The 17,249-nt window shown below is 40.7% G+C and overlaps 1 protein-coding gene across 2 annotated transcripts in view; it reads left to right on the top strand.

The window, feature by feature from the left end:
* Window positions 1-16,748, top strand: part of BTBD7 (BTB domain containing 7) — an 88,974-nt gene extending 72,226 nt beyond the window's left edge. For both annotated transcript variants that reach the window (XM_070357877.1, XM_070357878.1), the window contains exons 7-11: window positions 2,626-2,769; window positions 4,847-5,036; window positions 7,797-7,975; window positions 9,607-10,050; window positions 11,466-16,748. In XM_070357877.1, coding sequence (XP_070213978.1) covers window positions 2,626-2,769; window positions 4,847-5,036; window positions 7,797-7,975; window positions 9,607-10,050; window positions 11,466-12,278 — 1,770 coding nt within the window. In that variant the 3' untranslated portion in view covers window positions 12,279-16,748. The remainder of the gene's footprint in view (window positions 1-2,625; window positions 2,770-4,846; window positions 5,037-7,796; window positions 7,976-9,606; window positions 10,051-11,465) is intronic.
* The last annotated feature ends 501 nt before the right edge of the window (window positions 16,749-17,249 follow it).

Here is a 17,249-nt window from a genome sequence, read left to right as displayed (position 1 = left end):
TGGTGCTGGAGAAGACTCCTGAGAGTCCCTTGGATAGCAAGGAAATCAAACCAGTCAATCTTAAGGGAAATCAACCCTGAATACTCATGGGAAGGACTGATACTGAAGCTGAAGCTCCAGTATTTTGGTCATCTGATGCAAACAGCTGACTCATTGTAAAAGTCCCTGATGCTGGGAAAGATTGTGGGCAGAGGAAGAAGAGGGTGTCAGAGGATGAGATGGCTGGATAGCATCACCAATGCAATGAAGATGAACTTGGGCAAACTTCAGGAGATGATGAGGGACAGGGAAGCCTGGCATTTTGCAGTCCATGGGGGTCACAAAAATGTCAGACATGATTGGGTAACCGAACAACAACTCTTCCATAATGTAAAATATATTTTAAAACTCTTTTAAGAGTCAGTCTGTGATGCTAGCATAATAGAGAAGACAAAACAGCCCAGAAGAAGAGGCTAATTAATATAAGAATTAAACATATAATAAGCAAGCTATCACAAACCGTGCTAAAGTAAGCCATCAGTTGGGGAGGGAAGAAATGTGCTTTAAGTTAAATCCTCATTTCACTTGCACACAAAATTAATCCCTATTAGATCGAATAATTAAATATTAAGTTGAAACATGGAAAAACTAGAAGAAAACAAATATTTATGGAACCTCTGATTAAAAGGATGTTCAGTGTCGCTAGTAAGCACACATAAAGTAAAGAAAGCAAAATAAGACAAAAAGTTACCACTTTTTTACCTATTAGGTCACTAATTTTTGAAATAATATTACTGGTCTGATGGGGAAGTGTACCTGGTACATTGGTAGCATTATCGTTAAGTATATTTGGAAATAACCTAAATGTCCAATAACAGGGGAAGTAAGTTATAGCATAACTGTTTGACAGAGTATTTTGCTGTCCTAAAAAAAATATGTACTTTTATATATTCTAAAATTTATTTAGGTAAAAATTTATCTAAAAAAGATTGGGAGGAAATACATCTACAGTACTACACTTACAACAAATTAGAGTTAGGATTTTTTTTGCCTATTTTCAAAATATGTCTAATGCTATATTTTATTAGTTAAACATAATTTTAATGCACCAATGAGATGTTTATTATATTTAACAAGAATAATACTAGAAACAGTATTTGGTTTCATTTAAAATCTGGGACTAAAACCAGATACAGTTTGGTTCAGAAAAATACTTTAGAACTTTTGTTTAATAGATTTAGAAAATATATAGCTCTGTTGTTAATATCCTATGCTTAACACATAATAAATAAAGTGAAACTTGCTCAGTCACGTCTGACTCTTTGCGAGCCCATGGACTATACAGTCCATGAAATTCTCTAGGCCAGAATACTGGAGTGGGGAGCCTTTCCCTTCTCCAGGGGATCTTCCCAACTCAGGAACTGAAGCCAGGTCTCCCATATTGCCAGGCAGATTCTTTACCAGCTGAGCCACAAGGGAAGCCCAAGAATACTGGAGTGGGCTATCCCTTATCCAGCGGATCTTCCCGACCCAAGTATCGAACTGGGGTCTCCTGCATTGCTGGCAGATTCTTTACCAACTGAGTTATCAGGGAATCCCAACACATAATAAGTCCCCAGTAAAAGTTTACTAATATTGGTTGTTAGCCATAGTGCTCATGTAGTATATGTTAAGCACTGTGCCAGGTGCCTTTTATCTTCCTCACCGTCATTTCCTCCTCACAGCCACCTCATGGGCTAAAGTACTTGATTTATATTCTCCTGGCATAGATGTTGGAGAAGGCAATGGCACCCCACTCCAGTACTCTTGCCTGGAAAATCCCATGGATGGAGGAGCCTGGTAGGCTGCAGTCCATGGGGTCGTGAAGAGTTGGACACGACTGAGCGACTTCAATTTCAGTTTTCACTTTGATGCATTGGAGAAGGAAATGGCAACCCACTCCAGTGTTCTTGCCTGGAGAATCCCAGGGAAAGCAGAGACTGGTAGGCTGCTGTCTATGGGGTCACACAGAGTTGGACACGACTGAAGCGACTTAGCAGCAGCAGCAGCATAGATGTGGAGGCAACAGGGCCACCGCATTTAGTTAGTCCTGCAGTGTCCCATCTCCAGGGCTAATTCAGGGTCCTTAAGGTGAGGCCCAGGCAAGAGAAGATGTCCATGGCCACCTGGCTGTCGAATGGAGAGTTAAGGTTTGAGCCAAGTTCTTTCCTTAGAGCCCCTGCCCCTATCACTGTGCAGACTGGCTATCTTCGTACTGTAGATACAGGCCCAAGAATGTGCTTGTTTTGTCTTGTGGAGGATAGATTAGGGGAGGAATCAATTCCTAGATGAGTAAGGAAAAAAATCGGTTCTATTTTAGAGTTCTGAAAGTTAGCCTGACTCATATTTTTAATTAATATAACTCTTGTTTTTAAAATATCATTTCTCTATTTAAAGAAAAATGGAAAGTTGTACCTTTTTATGGCTTTCTGAATCCTTTAAACACTTTTAAACATTCAAAGTATGTGTAAGTTTCATGTGCATTCCTAAGTTCATATTTAAATGGTGAAGTTTGAACATGTTGACTTATAGGTATAATTATTTTTATCTTAGTAATATTGTGCTACACAAATGTCTGTTTCTCTAAAAAATAATTTATTTTTCAAGATGAAAAGAGGCTTGATTAGTACTCCTCCATCAGATATGCTTCCTACAACAGAAGGTGGAAAGTCAAATGCCTGGTTACGGCAAAAAAATGCTGGAATCTATGTTCGTCCTCGGCTGTTCTCTCCCTACGTAGAAGAAGCGAAGGTAAGATATTAAACTACTTTATTATGAACTATAAACACAAAGATATCTATTGTAGTATCATTTAAATATTTGGAAATAGCCTAATAAGGAAAGTGAAAGTAAATTCTGCTTTGACTTCTCACCAGAGTAGTTTAATTATGTTTAATGTTTAATTATCAAGCATGTTTTTATATTTATAACTTAAATCATATTAAGTTGTATTTTACATTTTTCTCATCTTAGTTTTTCTTGCAAACTGTTAGCTTGGAAAAAACTTCTTCATTTTACTGAAATGGTCATTAGTATGTTGCTATCTTCAGGGTGGGAAAAATGTTTGAAAGAAGACTGCAAACATATTTTCTTCCTTTTGTAAACTAAAGAAATGCCATGACTTCCTATAACATATTTCTGTAGTGGGTGACTGTTGGAAATTGTATTTAGCGTTCAAAAAAGTGTACAAGCTAAAACAAAATTTCAGGCCTATTAAATTAAAAGCTGACATTATATTATATTGTATTGCCATTTATAACATAACTCTCCAAGTAAATATGATAAATACTGCAGTATAAAATACTGCAGTTTTATTAGACGTGTTCAGCCGAGGCGCTTCGGTGTGACCTTTTGAGAAACTGACAGTCTTTGAAAGTCAGAAATCACCTTTAAGCTTAATGAAATGAATTAACAGGCAAAATAATGTGTTTGGATATAGAAACATAGTTACCTTAAAAGTTTTCTCCCTTTTATTTGTTGGAGTCAGTTCACTTCAGTTCAGTCGCTCAGTCGTGTCTGACTCTTTGCCACCCCATGAACTGCAGCACGCCAGGCCACCCTGTCCATCACCAACTCCCGGAGTTCACTCAGACTCAGATCCATCTAGTCAGTGATGCCATCCAGCCATCTCATCCTCTGTCGTCCCCTTCTCTTCCTGCCCCCAATCCCTCCCAGCATCAGAGTCTTTTCCAATGAGTCAACTCTTTGCATGAAGTGGCCAAAGTACTGGAGTTTCAGCTTCAGCATCATTCCCTCCAAAGAAATCCCAGGGCTGATCTCCTTCAGAATGGATTTGTTGGAGTATCCCTAGTTTAAAATACATATATGAAAGGATTTGTGAGAGATTTATTGATGAGGTTGATAATCTACCCCTTATTGAGTAATTCACACTTTGAAAGTGAAAGTTGCTCAGTGTCCGACTCGGTAGCCTGCCTGACTTCTCTGTCCATGAAATTCTCCAGGCAAGAATACTGGAATGGGTGGCGAGGATCTTCCTAACCCAGGAATCAACAGGGGTCTCCTGCATTGCAGGCAGATTCTTTACCACCTGGGAAGCAATTGACACTTTAAATAATTGTGAAACGGTGAGGTGGGCAGGGGAGGCAGAATGGTTGGGTCAGGTCTTTCTGAAATAAGTCCAGTGCCTAAAGTCACTCGAGCAGGTGAGGCCTCTGTGGAAGGTTGAGTCTAGTGCTAAAAGGTCCATAATAAACTAGATCTCCCCTCCTTTGTGCTGTCTCAAAGTACAGCAGCCGCAAGCTGACCAGACAGCCCTCCTGTACCCGTGCATACGTGGGTACATGCCCACAGTAAATGCAGAGAATGGTTTTACATTATGCCATTTTGACCGTTCTGCAGTTTGCTGAAGTGGATTCATCTGAAGCTTATTTAACAAGTGTTTATGTGTAGGTCTGTTGAATTTAATATCAGTCTTTAATATTTTATATCTTGAGCGTTTCTTATTGGCTAGGATATTTAGTCCATATTTACATTGTTTTCTTTACTGTGACTTTATGTATAATTTCACTTCTGATTAATTTTATATCCCTTCTTCAAATTTCAAATACTCCTGTTAAAAGCATACTTTTCAGAAAATGATTATTTCTTTTCAAAGATGCTCCAGAAAACTCCTTTAAACATTAAAGAGGTAGGGAAAAAATTAAAGAGGTTAGAGTACTGTCTCCGTTTACCACTAATTTTAGGCTGTATACACTGCAAACAGTAAATTAATTCCCTTTTTATGTGATGATGGCAGTAATCTTTCTCTAAATGTGATGTAACAAAGGTGTAAGGTTGACTAACTCTGTTAATACTGAATTGTTTTCAGTCAGTGCTAGACGAGATGATGGTGGAACAAACAGACCTTGTGCGTTTGCGAATGGTTAGAATGTCCAACGTGCCAGACACGCTTTACATGGTCAGCAATGCCGTGCCTCAGTGCTGCCACATGATCAGCCACCAGCAGATCAGCAGCAACCAGTCGAGCCCTCCTTCAGTGGTAGCAAACGAAATCCCAGGTAAGGCGGTTAACCTTGTGAATAGTCTGATCATATTCTGTAACCCCTCTATGCATGCTGATTCTTTCCACCTTCCAATACCCTTTATGCATTGTTCTCATTAAAGAAGAAATTCTTATAAGCTAAGTTTTTTGTTTTGTATTTTGTTTTACAGTAACAAATGTGTGCAGTTTTTCAGTTTAGCTCAGGGTTTCTCAGCCTTGGCCCTGTTGAACGTTAGGGTTGGATAGTTCTCTGTTATGGAGGCTGTCCTTTGCATTGTAGGGTGTTGAGCAGCATCCCTGGCCTGTACTCACTAGATGCCAGTTGCACATGTGTTTACACGCACGTGCACCCACACACACCTTGTGACAGCCTCACGGAAGCATTTTCATGTCTCTGCACACTGCCGAATGTGCCTGTGGGGCAGTATTACTGCCTGTTGAGAACCACTGGTTTAGAGGAATTCAGACTTTTCATCACCATAGGGTGTTTCTCATAAGACTTTGGGGAGAGTACTATCAACTTAGATCTTCGAGTCTATATATGCCCTCTCAAAATGTGATTACCATTGGTTTCTGGGAGATCCAGTTTCTCAAGGTCTGCTTTGTGAATGTTATATGCATTGTAATTCAGGCTTCCATCTTATTGTCTATTGATCGAGGTATAATTGTCATGTCCGAAAACATCTGAGTGTCAGTTAGTGCTGACGTTAACCAAAGGGCTGTCATGTTAGTTTCTAAAACAAGAAAATCCACAGAGATCTCGGGGTCAGAAATGTATAGCTCTTGCCCGTTACCATTGCAGGAGTCCAAAAAATCAGCAAACTATAGCATTACTGGAAATGATGCTGTGCGTTTTTTTGCTGAGAAGTCTCCGTTTCAGTTAAGGATAGTAAAAGACATAACGACGGAACTTTTAATTGAACACATTCGTTTTATTCCAGAACTAACCTCTGATCGGTTGTTGCCTTACCAGATTTGACCGCTGTGTATCTATTTAATAAAGTGTACATTGAATGAACAGTATGAAGAGAAGTATTTCTGTAGCTGGTTTGTGCAGCTTTTGAACCTTTGGTAATTATCATGGACTTTATCAACTTCAGTTAATACGACTGAGTAGCAGTATAATTTAACCTTAGAACTCACTCTCAAAAGCCCAAAGAGATCTACAATTAAGTATGCTCAGAAAAATAGGACTTGTCTTTCTGTTGTTTAATGAGATGTGGCCCTATGCTTGTACCATCAAAATTCTCCCTTCCTCGCTTACCATGCTAATGTAAGGTGTCTAGCTTTTGGAGAAGACTCCTGGGCACATGTTCTGGCTCTGCCACTTTGTATGACTTTGGACAAGACATTTACTTCCCTGAGCATTAATTTCCTCATCTGTGAAATGAGGATATCTCCTTTCTAGGGTTCTTGTGAAGATTTAAGGAAGCTCTGTGAGGAATATGGAGTTTGCATGGCACAAAGTAAGCACTCAGTAAACAGTAGCTCCCTTTTCCCAGAATTAATAATCAGTGACCACTCAAGTCAGTTTGTCTCATAGATACTTACAGATGGTCCCCTCTTCCCCAGCCCTCTGCTGCATCCTTAGTCCAGGTTCCTAACCTGTGAACCTGTCTAACCTTACTCCCACTCTAGCCTTTATACCAGGGTGTGGCAGACATCTTCTGTGAAGGGCTAGGTAGTCAATATTTTGGGCTTTGTGGGATATGCAGTCTCTATTGGACTATGCTCAGCTCTGCCGTCATAGGCCAAAGGCAGCCATACGCAATACCTAAACGGATGAGTGTGTCTGTGAGCCAGTAGAACTTTATTTACAAAAACAGGTGGCAGAGTGGTTTTAGCCTACAGGCGATAGTTTGCCAACCCTTGCTTTCCACTCCTCTCAGAATGCACTTACCGCAACACAACTCGGATCCTCTCATTCCCCCACACAAGCAACTGCCCGTTGTTCCCCAGATACAAATTAAATTCCTTATCATGACACAGAGGGTCATTTATGGTCTGCCACTACCCTTCTTTCTAGCCTTCTCTCCTGTTACCCTTCCTGCTTGTACCGTCTACTGGCTGTGCCATCCAATTGTGCCTTGCTGTCTCTCACTTGCATGTTTCACACGTGCCTGGTCCTTCTGCAGAAAAGGACCAGAAAACCTTGGCTCCACGTTATTTGCCAGCCTGGTTTTCTCTCATTCTTCAAGTCTCCATTCAGAGCTCACCTGGTCCAGGAAGCCTCCCCTGCCTGCTTCCAGTCTGGACTGGGGCCCTTCCTCCAGTTCTTTCAGCATCCTTTGCACATCTTTCTCTACGATCACTGGCGGCCCTCTGCTGTGCTGGTGTACTTTGTTTACTTCATTAAAACCAGAGCTCTGTAAGGATAGGGATCACGTCTTTTGTTCTGTGCACCCTAATACCTGAGTCGAAGCCCTGGTGCATAGTCAGGACTCAAAGATTATTTGAATAAAAGAGTGAATATATTTAAAAGACTTTTGAAATATCCTGAGATTCAGCAGAGAATATATGCAAGTAAAATTGTATTTAGTCTGTGAACTCATAATGCAGTTCAGGGGCTCTGGTATGACTAAGAGCCTTTGGGGCACTGTGAAATTTTAAAACCCTAAAAAATAATTAGATGTGTATAAATTACTATCTTTCCTGGAAATTAAAATACTATCAAAAGTTGATGAGGATGCAAAACACATGCTTTTCTTTTTTGCACTCAGTAGGTGGTCTTGTGCAGCTCAGGCATTGTGCCTACAGACTGTCTCTCTTCTTGCAGTTCCTCGCCTCCTCATTATGAAGGACATGGTCAGACGTCTGCAGGAGCTACGGCACACTGAGCAGGTGCAGAGGGCCTACGCACTCAACTGTGGGGAAGGCGCCACGGTCAGCTATGAAATTCAGATCCGCGTGTTAAGGGAGTTTGGTCTTGCCGATGCTGCAGCAGAACTCTTGCAGGTGGGAAGCAGCCCTCCACTACCTAAAACAGGGAATCTTGAGTTAGATTGTCAGCTGTTATTAATAATGAAAATATTGTGGTATTCTTTTGGATTTTGCAACGTTTGTGTTATTTGTCATATTTTGAAATTTGCGATTTGTGATTTCTAAGTCTAGATAGTCAGCTTTGTACCTGAAAAAAATAAAATACAAGGAGCCCTGACTGTAACTCAGACAGTATTTTCAGACATCCCAGGGAGCCCTCATAGCTTGTCCTTTTCTTTTGTACGTGCTTTTTCAACTGTCCTGGTGTCTTGGGTGACCTGAAAGCCCTCAGTAAGAGGCAGTATGGTAGACTGGATGGGGCACAGGCTCTGGAGTGAGAACTGGTTTTATATCCTGCAATGGTGCTTACCAGTTAGTTAACTTAGAGCGAGTTATATAACCTCTCTGAGCATCAGTTTCTTTACCTGTAAAGTGAATTGTGAAGGTAAGAGTGGCTGTCTGTAAAGCAGCTGTGTCTCTTGCACATAATAAGCACATAAATGGTGACCCCTAAAAGCTCATGGTGTGTACACCCAACAGAGTGAGAAAGAGAAAGAGAGAACATTCTGCTGCTTTTCTCTCCCTGGTTTGGTCACTAGATTTCAGGTTGTGACCTACTACATCCTTAACAGACCTTCCAGATGCCCCCCCTTTCCTCCTCTCTCCTCCCTTTTACAAGAAGTTTTTTTGCACGATAGTTCAAACCACATAAGCATGAGAATCAAAGAATGAGTAGAGTGCTTTTTTTTTTTTTACTAGCAGGAAGAAACCCAATTCTAGTAATTATTTAGTACAAAAAATAGTAGTATTTTTGTATAAAATGTGTAATCTTCACAACTAAAGCAGAGACTAAAATAAAATTTAATTTCATCTGGTGAAGTGATTGCATTGTTTTCATGCCACTGACTGCAAACCATTTTAGCCTGAGTTTTCAAAGGGGAACGTGGTATGGTAGCCCTAGGCAAGGAGCAGACCATTTGTAGGTTCTTGATTTTCAATTTTTACTGTAGTTTCCATCCCTAAAATAGTCTTGTTTTCTGTTCATTTCTGTTCTCTGTGCCATTCTAAATTGTATCTTAATTTGGTCTCTTAAATGTATAAGTTGTATAAGTTAAGTATCCCCATGTTTATCAAAATATTAATCAAACTTATTTCTACATAGTAGTATTTTGTAGTTTTTATTTCAGACTGAATGCGTACAGATGTTTTATCAGAAAGTTCTAGGAGGATCTTCACTCATATGCCTTTTCTTCTTCTGGTTTTTAATGGTACTTTTATTTTCTTAGGAAAGACATATTTGAATTAGGTTTTATTTCCTGTTTTTTATCATCACATAATTTGCAAGAGATTACTGACCTGCTTTCTGGGGCATTCAGCTAAGCAGCTCTCCTTGATAGCTGTACTTTAAGCTACGGAGGCTGCACTCTACTGTTTTACACCGTTTTTAAGGTAATTTTTCCTTGAGCTTCAAGCCTAGAAAAATATGTTGTGCTTTTTACTGAATGTGGTTTTCTTAGGTACTCACTTAATTCTCTCAGCCTGCAAATTTCTGTCCAGGAAATCTGCTAACAAATATCTTAACTTTTTCCCCCTCCATTCTTTCTTAGAATCCTCACAAATTCTTTCCTGATGAACGATTTGGAGATGAAAGTCCACTCTTGACAATGAGACAGTCTGGGAGATGTCGAGTTAACAGCACCCCCACTGCAGAAACCATGTTTACAGATCTGGACTCTTTCGTGGCCTTCCATCCACCCTTACCCCCTCCACCGCCTCCCTACCACCCGCCAGCAACCCCAATCCATAACCAGCTCAAAGCAGGTTGGAAGCAAAGACCTCCCAGTCAGCATCCTTCACGTTCGTTTTCTTATCCCTGTAATCACTCACTGTTTCACTCCAGAACAGCCCCTAAAGCTGGCCCCCCTCCAGTCTACTTGCCAGGTGTGAAAGCAGCAGCCCCTGATTGTACCAACACCACAGGACTGGGGAGACAGACGGTGGCTGCTGCTGCCGCTGCCGCCTCAGCAACAATAGCATCTGAAAAACAAGTGGTAAGTTCGCACTTCAGTGACTTACCTGAAGTTAAAAGTCTCTGGAATGTTAAAAGCAATTTCCTAGGCCCCAGGACCCCTACCTGGGACTCAGCAGTGCACAGTGTTACTGACAAGCTGAAAGCACAGACTTAAGGAGTGTGGAAGTTGGAGAGAAAAAGAGAGTGTAGGTGGATGAGAAAGTCCAGAGAAAAGAGACAAGATGTGTATGGTGGGAAGAAGTGAGTGCCTTCCCTTATGTTCGTGTGCAGGTGTCTGGACAGGGTGGAGTTACTGGGCAACACAGGTAATGTTGTTACTGGTTTCATAGTGCACTCTTCAAGCACATGTCTAGAGTCTGTTCTTGGCCTCTATTCTGTAGAGTCTGCTATTCTCCCAAAGGCTTTGGTGGGGCCGGAAGGGGAAGCTACTTGTAGCTGAGCATACCATCAGGAACAGTGTGGCAGGAGACTCCCCATTCATAAAATAGGCAGAATATTAACCCTCATGAGTGTCTCTGCTTCCAGCAAGCTGTTTGATCAGAGCACTCATTTAATTGGAAATCACAGTTGCCAGCGCTAGTTGCTAGTAAATTAAGCAAGACTTCCTTGCTTGATCTTGCACTGCATTGAAGGTTGAATTTCTGTTGTATATAATACATTTGAAAAAAAACAGTATTGATTTTTAAGTCTTCCTGCTTAGTCACACTTTATCAGTAGCATTCAACATAAGAGATAAAAGATACATATATTAGTTCAGGGAGTCTTCATTGAAAGATGACTGGACTAGTGTACAGCTTGAGTCAAATTATGGTCCTTCCTCACCTTTTACCCTTTTGCCTGTTCTCCCTGCTATCCACTCCAACCCCTCAAAAAAGAAGAAATAACAAAGGTTAATAGTGTTGGATAAACCCAATTTCCATCTTATCGGCCTGGCCCTCAGTGCCACAGTTACAAAAGTTCTGCTACTTTATAATTAAATAAAACTCCCTTTGAAGGTAATTTATCTGTATGTTCCTTGCACTCCCGATTATAATAATGAAAAACTGGAAACTGCCTTAAGGTCTCACAGTGGAAGAATAGTTAAGCGGTCATGCCTCATCAGTACAGTGGAATAGTATCCAGTAATTTAAATAGAAATCTCAAAATTTAGTGACAGTATTATATATGCATTAAATTTTATGAAAATTAATATTTGTGCAAAATAAAAAGGTGCGAGAACTGCTTCAAAATGTTAATAACAGTGGTTATCTCAGTCCGGAAGGTTTGGGGTTTTGTGGGGGGGTTTTGCCTTACAGTTTTCTATATTTTTATTATTCTTAAAATTAAGCATATATTTTTATAATGAGGAAACAAAATCAGTGAACATCATTTGAAAAAGAGGGAGTCACAGGCCTTTTTCTTTTTAACCTTCCCCCTGTTTGTTTCTGTTTGCAGTGCACACAACCTGTGCTAAACGATCTAATGCCAGATATTGCCATGGGTGTATCCACGCTGTCACTCAAGGACAGGAGGCTTCCAGAACTTGCTGTGGACACAGAATTAAGCCAGGCAGTTTCTGAAGTAGGACCAGGGCCTCCCCAGCATCTATCGTGTATTCCACAGAGGCATACACACACATCTCGAAAGAAACACACACTAGAGCAAAAAACAGATGCTCGAGAAAATCAGCAGGAATATCCGGATTTCTACGACTTCTCAAATGCTGCTTGCAGACCATCTGCTCCTGCCCCTGGCAGACGTACCCCCTCCCCTTCACAAGGTGGATATTTTGGTCCCGATTTGTATAGCCACAATAAGGCATCACCAAGTGGCTTAAAGTCAGCCTACCTACCAGGCCAGACCTCACCTAAAAAGCAGGAAGAAACTAGGAAAGAATATCCACTTCCCCCCGACGGGCATCCACACAGACAGAAGAGTGAGCCGATACACCTCGACGTTGTTGAGCAGCCTCCCCAGCGGCCAGATTTTCCCTTGGCAGCCCCAGAAAATGCCGGCAGTGGTTCAGCCCATGTCAGGGGGCGAGCCGCAGTGGAAACTGACTTGACTTTTGGGCTGACTCCTAACAGACCTTCACATTCTGCATGTAGCTCTGAAGCTCCAGAAGAGAGATCCGGCAGAAGACTGGCAGATGAGTCCCTGGGCCATGGAGCTCAGCGAAATACAGATTTGGAAAGGGAAGATTCAGTCAGCAGAGGAAGGAGGTCCCCGAGCAAGCCAGACTTCCTCTACAAAAAGTCTGCCCTTTGAGAGCAACCTCCAAGTCGTCCGTGCCTGAGATGTGAAACATCCCATTTTATGATGTAACCCAACAACTTAGAGACCAGTTTATTGATGCCAGCTGATAACTCAGTTTCACGTTATTTTATTCTAGTTTTTGTATATACATGTTTATTAGACATGGCATGCTAAGAGGGTTATTTTGAATGCTGCATCTGCTGTCTGTTTTGTGTTTGAACAATTGTGTGGGGAAGCATTTTTAAGAACAAACAAGCTGGCACTTTTTTTTTTTTCCCCTCTCTTTACAAACAATGGAATTTTTTTGCACTTGTACCTTTGTTTTATCTGTATTGGTTTTATATCACTATGTTAAACTTTATTGCCACATTTAAAGGACTGTATTTTCATACTTTTTTGCATTTTACCTTTCATCTACCTATTTCCACGTGCATTGGATTGCACACTAAGATGTATTTTCTTATGAAATAGTTCTGTGTTTATTTTTTAATTATAGAAATTCCAAAGAACAGCACATCAAAAATGCTCCTCTCTTTTCTGTAGTTGTTTCAGTTCAGAAACCTTCCTGCTCAGTCTTCATAAATCTTATGTCATCCTGTTTAAATAAGTCCTGGGAGCTGGTCTGCATTCCTCCAGCAGGAGTCCAATCAGGAATCCTGAAGTTTTCCTGGTTCAGGAAAGAACAAGAAGGAGAAAAGCCTTCTGCATCCAGGCAAAAGCTTGTTGTTTTATCCACAGTACAGACTCTGTTAGAATCACTGCAGGTTCTGGTCATGTGGATTAGAGTTTCACTAGATGAGGTTTGAAAGAGATCAGCTTTCTTGGAATCCTAAAGCAGTGGAATTAGTAACTTAAGCTTGCACTACGGGATCGCTGCTTCTGAGCATCGACTCAGCAGCTGAGTGGGGAGTGACTGCTTGCTGCCTTCAGTTGTCCTGCTCTCTTGTGGGGGGGAAAAAAACAAAAGGGCTTCAGTCTTACGGATGTCATTTGTTGTTTGTAAGTAGATGTTTTAAGTGTTTTTCAAAGTGTGTCCGAATTTTGGTGTCCTTTAAAAAGTTATTGTATAATGCATAATGCTTTGTCACCAAAAAAGAAAAACCATTTTTTTTTCCAGTGAAACACTACATGTCCTACTTGAACTCCACTGGGGACGCTGGTTTGGGATTTTACTGAACCACTGAGCACATGGGGTCTTTTAAGATCCTTTCCCTTAGAAGGGCAATGTGTGAGCTAAGGACTGTTTTTTTCTTACTCTCCAATGTAAATATATTAGCATTTGAGTTTTTAAATCAGTTCAACATTATTTGAGCATTCACTTTGTATTTTTACACATAACACACATACAGCCGTAGCACTTAGATTAAAAGAGACTTTTCTGAGCACTCCCCTCACTTGAGGGATGTTCGGGAGCCTCCTCTCTGTGTATGTGTATATACATATATACAACTCTGAATCACTCACACTCACTCTAAAACTATGCAGGGCTAGGGAGCCTTTACAAGCTACCATATAAATGAATTACATGCACTTTTAAGTAAATAGGTTTCTATTGGATGTCAGCAGCTCTGATTTTTCCCGAAACTGTAGTTTCTCTTACAGTCTCTTCCTACTTTACCCTGTGGATACACACTCAGGAATAATCTGACATTTTAAAAAATCCTAACAGTAGATAGTCTCAAAGATGGGAACACGTCAGTTGATCTGTCTACACCGGCAAACCGCCGCCACTCGCTCTGCTGCCTGGCTAGTTAGCTGCTGCCCACGCGCCCGTCCATGTTGGCCACACTGCACACCAAGCCCTGGGTCTCCCAGAGTCAGCACCAGGCTGCTGCGAGGTTGGCTGCATATCATCGCCTCTGAGGCTCCTTTTTGTTTTGTTTTGTTTTAAGATGAAAAACTTTAGGACTCTGTTCTCATTTTTAGGAGGTTTCACCTTTTGTAATAAGATGACAGTGTCTTTTGAAACTAATCTCGGTCTGTCTCTCCTCAGAAACAAAAAATATTCATTCCATCACATTCCTTAAGGTGTATTTATGTACATGTGTTGACATGAATTCTCTTGATACAGTTTTAAACTTCTCTTCTGAATTCAGACTGTGCTGTGCTGGTACTGCAATTAAGAGTGAGTAGATATAGTTGGTGGGGAAGTCTTTCTGATCTCCAACCTGTTTTTTTTTTTAAAGACATAAGAGCTATTGATGCCCCACATGGCGTATTTCTGAAAATTTATTAAATATTCTTTCGAGTCCCCAAAATATAAAAGAAGTGACCCACTGTTTGTAGTTTTATTTAATTTATGAAGTTTGTTTTTAATAATTTGGTAGCATACCTGGCTGAACTGTGTATAGAGAGAAACGTGCTGTGGGACTGTGGACTGCTGTGACTTGCAGAAGGTGAACAGATGTGGGTTTTGTGTTAGGGTAGGGTTAATGGATCTTTAATGTGTCTTGTGAAGTATGATCAGTAGGGTAGGTTGAATAGCTATGTGCCTCTGGCTTTTGACCCCATCTCTTCAATCTTTTTTAATGCTTCTTAAGCATTAAAATCTTTCAGTGCTGTACTAAGATAAATGTGAAGTCTGAGTAAGATTGCTCTGAGAAATTAACGTGTATAATATGAAACTTAGGCCCTAGGACCTAGTGTTTTACTCAGTGTAGAAATTTCCTGAGAACCAAATCTCAACACACCAGATCTCCTCTTGAGGCCGGGGACAATCAGGCCATTAGACAATCGCCACTTTTGGTGCCCGCCATGTTGAGGTTGGCGAATGCCAGTTAGATCCTGGAGCGGAAGCAGAGGATCCACGTTTCTTCAAGATGCTGTTGGTCTTGTTCTTATATTTTTGTTTTAATTCTGTGATCTTGATTAATAATTTCAGCTCAGAGTCATAGGTATGACTCCTAGGGGGAAAAGATAGCAGCAAGAAAGGCAAAACTTACTCGTGAAAAAATAATCATTGGCCTTTTCCACGTACCATGCATAACCTTTCTCAGTGCCCCTGTAGCTTTTTCTAGGCACATCCCTAGACCTAAGCTCTCCTGACATTTCGGTAACCAGGTAGATTTTAAGGATTTTAAATGACTTCTTTTTATTTGAGTTTTTTTGTTATTGTTGAACTCTCTGTGAAACTTTACCTAATTCTTGTTTATGCTTCCTTAAAAAAAAAACTTGTTCATTGGGTTTTCTTTGGATTTGTTCTTCAAACTTGAGTAGCAGTGGATAGCACTTGTCCATTGATGGAGGGAAACCAGCACATACGGCCTCAGCAGGGGCACAAAGCTGACCCCTCCCCGTGTGTCGGTCTCTGGAAGTCTCAGTAACGACTTGGCAAAATATGTATTTTCATGTTTAAATCTACCTTTTAGGGAAAATAAGTTTCATGAAACACTTGTAAGATACTTGTTTGCAATTCTAAAGCATTTATGTTTTTATCTTAGGACTGAACTCAAAGGGAAATGTTTGACTTTTCATTTTTAATTATTTGGTTGACCTTTAACTTCCTGTTGAAAGTTCCTATTAAAGCAGCAGTGATGGGTGCTACTCCCCGTTCTGCAGTGGTTTACTTTGTCTACTAAGGAGTTTACTTTCAAACCTCATTACAGATAACCTTACTAAAAGAGTTACCGTCACACACTAAAGGGTATCGTGCTGTTTTTCCATTAACACTATTGTATAAACAATGTTCTATGAAATGTTAAGTTGTTTCTTTGTCCTATTGATTGCAATAGCTGTTATGTAATTGTATTGGCAAGTCTGATTTTTTTTTTTTTCCTCTAGAAAACCCTCAGACCATGAATCAATCTTCCATATTCTGAATATTATAATGCTGTGGCCATTTCTGTAGAAAGATGACTCGCAAGTGTGTATCTTGAAAGTGACCTCTTGTGTTTGCGTGTTTACGTGGGTTCTGTCTTAAGAGCTGAGAGGAGCTCTGGAAGCTTCATGGTGAACCTGCACGTGACTGTGTGGGTTCCACGGGCAGGTGGGACGGAACCTCGCTCTTAGGTGGGGTGGCTGAGAGGGAGACTCCTGAACTCCACTTGCTGTTGATGCGCCACGTCTGCACTCGAGAGAGGTGGTGTCTTCTGCAACACTGCATTGCTTGTGGTTGTGCTGTTACTGGTATAAAGTCAAGTGCCTTCAATGCTAAAGGCTCAGAAATTTTTCTTAAAACTGATTTCATGTCCTATGCAAGTGTTTTCTACAACCTGCATAACCAGTACTTTGTAAAACTTGTTTACGCTTCGACTGTACATAGTGTTTTTTAAAGAAATACATAGTATTTTTATTTAGGTACCTCCGAACTTGAACTCGTCTGTGGGAAGCATTGTAAAACGATCGATCCATTTCTCTTTTGAGTACCATTACGGTTGTACAAAGGTTTTCACTGGTTCTATTTTTCTACTGTTACTGACAAGCATGTAACACTGACTTTATCCTACATATAGTTGGCGTTTCAAATAAATGGCTTGGATAGAACTCGCTGAGTTGGATACAGTCTGTTTTAGCAGGTAGCACACAGTCCTCAGTTACAGAAGTGATTTTGTCCCCACCACTAGAGTAGAAAGTGGGAGGTTTTCTAGATGGACTTCTCCTCTGTCTCTTGGCCTTCAGGTATTCAGAGACGTGTTAAGTATTAACGGATTTCTTGGAAATAACCACCTTCTCATTTGATTCAAATTCAGAATTTCCTGTGATGTCATTGGGGGCATTCCTGAGAGATTTCATTTTACACTTTGAACAAAAATAACTTGCACAGGGGCCTCCAGAGGGATTTCAGCATTCAAACCACACGAACCCAGCACCTGGAATGAGCGCCTGGAAGGGCTGTGGTGAGAGACACAGATAGACCCCAAGATTCACAGGCCTCCAAGTGTCAGACACCTGGCTTAGATTCAAACTCCGAGCATTAATTAGTATTTTTCAGTTTGAAAGGGAAATGATGTCATGATCTAGAGCCTAGTTTTCTGCGGGGGGGGG

Source organism: Bos mutus, chromosome 21 (assembly GCF_027580195.1).
Source record: "Bos mutus isolate GX-2022 chromosome 21, NWIPB_WYAK_1.1, whole genome shotgun sequence".
NCBI lineage: Eukaryota > Metazoa > Chordata > Mammalia > Artiodactyla > Bovidae > Bos > Bos mutus.
The sequence above is the reverse complement of the archived record's forward strand: the minus strand, read 5'-3'. Positions and strand labels throughout refer to the sequence as shown.